Here is a 2557-nt window from a genome sequence, read left to right on the forward strand (position 1 = left end):
CCCTTACCGCGCTTCGCGCCGCGAGCGCCTAGCAGCGAGTCCCGTCCCCTCTCCTTACCGCGCTGACGCCTCGCGCGCCTAGCTGCGTTCTCCCCTGCCCGCGCCACTACCGACCCATCGTCGCCGACCTCGCACCGCATCGCCCCGCTGCCAAACCACGAAGCCATGGTGTCGTCTGCTGCTAAGGACGATCACGCAGGATTCTCGCGCAGGAGCTAGCCAGCCGGCTATCATGCCAAGTATATGGGTGATTAGCCGGAACGGCGAGAAATATGGATCGCGGATCCATACCTAATTAATGATTGGTCCCTGGATCCCGATCATAACCATGACACCCCGGAATGAGGGGAATAATTGGGAGAACAGAGGAATATCCGTCAATTTGGACTACACCTTGTTCTACTCTTGGAGCATCAGTACTTGGATTTAATAGAGAGCTGGGTCGTCGCTGTGAATATTGAAATACGCCGAATTTCAATATCGCAGGCCCCCGCCATCATTATTACGAAGTTTTTGTGGAGTTTTCCGTGGCGGACGTCGTGGGATCGCCGGATGTCATCGTCGGGGCCGCCGGAGAATTTTCCTCGCCCCATTCCCTTCCCCCTTTCGCTTTTCCCGTGCCGCCTTCTAGCCCGTCGCTTTCCCTGAGCTTTTCCCTAGTTTTCCCTTTAGTAGTGTTAATGAAATCATTGTGCGCGTATAATAAGTGTGCCAGGACATCGCGGGAGGCCTCTCCCCCCGAGATTTTTTAGTGATAAATAAAGATTGTGTCCTTGGATTTTGGCCGTGTAGTTATTAATTATTTTAACCCGGAATTCCTTTCCGCGCGTTACAATATATATATATATATATATTTGCACTGTTTCTAAAATATAGTAATCCCAAAATTGAAGTTGTAACCCCGTTTAATACATGCAGACGAACGGTTCAACGGTATATTAAGAAGGCAAACAATAGACCGAATATTATTTTAGATGAAAACGATCTTTCAAGCTTAGCACGCTATCTAACACAAGATCATGGAGAAATTACGCTCAGCACTAAAATTTTGAAAAATGATGATGAAAATATGTTAAACATAGTATTATATGATACAGAATTTATACAACATATACTTCCATCTGCAGAAAATATGTTTATTGATGGAACATTCCAAGTTGTGCCAAATTTGAAAGATAAGAATTTACAGTTACTTAGCATTTTGATTACAATTGTTGATTATGCAGAAAAGGTAAGATTAGATCTATTGCAGCTACATACGTTTCGAATATTCACGTATTTACATTGATTTTAAACAACGTAACACAGTTATTTTGTAAAAGGAAACAGGTTTACACATTGCGGAATCAAAATTTGGAAAGGTTTAGATAAGTCAAGAGAATCAATTACAGAATACATTAATTTGCCAGAAGTAAATAGTTAAGATGCGAAACGTAAAAGCATACATTATTAGTCCTTACACCGCATTATTTTCGTAACATAAATTAAATGAAACTAAGCATATTTAATTAATCTACTTCAGGCTATCCCATGTTTCTGGATATTAATGAAAAATAGGCGCACATCAGATTACGTAGAAATACTAAATTTTTTAAAATATAATTTTACTTGTTTTAAACCTAAACTCGCTATGTTTGATTACGAACGGGCTATGACGAATGCAATGCAGTTAGTTTATCCTGAAGTACAAATATCACATTGTTTCTTCCACTACTCTCAAGTAAGATACTCTTGCGTATCTCTAAATGTAAAGTGGGCGACAACATAAGTTTCAAATCCTGCCATATCTTGGTCATAGTGTAGGTATAATGAAATACCATATGAAGAATCCAATACCAAACAAATCATCGTTGTCGTCGACTTTATACGAATTCTGAAAACACAAAAATCGTTAATATCTTGGTAATATAAAATGTAAGCTTTGTGTGTCACGAAAACTAAATCCATTTTATTTATTTTTTAAGACATTAATGAAGAAGGCTCAAAGCCTTTCAATTATAAATAAAAAGAAACACAAAAGCTTTTACCCAGAAAGATTTATAGTCATAAGGAAATTAACACTTTTAGCCTTATTACCATCTTCTTATATTTCCGATGTATTTTACTTATTAAAAACTCAAACAGAATCTCAATTTGGAAAATTCTTGAAAAATATTTTTACTATTATGAGAAATTTTGGTTGAAAGAAATAAAGGCAGAAAATTTTTCTGTTTTTAACTTAAATAATAGAACAAATAACTTCTCTGAATCCTACAATAAACAATTAAATGCACATTTGGGGAAGAAGCCACACATCAACTCGTTCATCAGTAAGTGAAATAACTTGAATTTTTGAATGTTTAAGAAGCTGTATTTAAAGTAGTTGCTGTGTGAAGATCAAGTAATATACATTTTGCATCCTACATTCCACAATCTGTGTACTTTTTCTCTTTATGAATAGATGTTACTTATTTCTTTTGTTTCCATCAAGCATTATCTGCAAAACCTAAATGAAAACATAATTTTTATTTCTATGTAATTTTTTAGGCCATATAAAGATGTAGATAAAAGAAACTAA

At 36.8% G+C, this 2557-nt stretch overlaps 1 protein-coding gene across 1 annotated transcript; it reads left to right on the plus strand.

Annotated features, from left to right (window-relative positions):
- The first annotated feature begins 1424 nt into the window (after positions 1 to 1424).
- On the plus strand, positions 1425 to 2557 carry LOC136785200 (uncharacterized). Its single transcript, XM_066746213.1, has 6 exons — positions 1425 to 1433; positions 1523 to 1720; positions 1965 to 2096; positions 2171 to 2313; positions 2363 to 2380; positions 2527 to 2557. The coding sequence occupies exons 1-6, from the start codon at positions 1425 to 1427 to the stop codon at positions 2555 to 2557; spliced, it is 531 nt and encodes a 176-aa protein (XP_066602310.1).

Source organism: Prorops nasuta, unplaced genomic scaffold (assembly GCF_024137725.1).
Source record: "Prorops nasuta isolate Cenicafe-Biocafe unplaced genomic scaffold, Cenicafe_Pnas_1.2 PNAS00187, whole genome shotgun sequence".
NCBI lineage: Eukaryota > Metazoa > Arthropoda > Insecta > Hymenoptera > Bethylidae > Prorops > Prorops nasuta.

Bases quoted from the DNA above. Each gene is read 5' to 3' on its own strand.
- LOC136785200 (XM_066746213.1), top strand. The intron at 1,721-1,964 runs GTAAGATACTCT...TTATTTTTTAAG, and splicing joins GTTTCTTCCACTACTCTCAA to ACATTAATGAAGAAGGCTCA. The intron at 2,097-2,170 runs GTATTTTACTTA...TACTATTATGAG, and splicing joins CATCTTCTTATATTTCCGAT to AAATTTTGGTTGAAAGAAAT.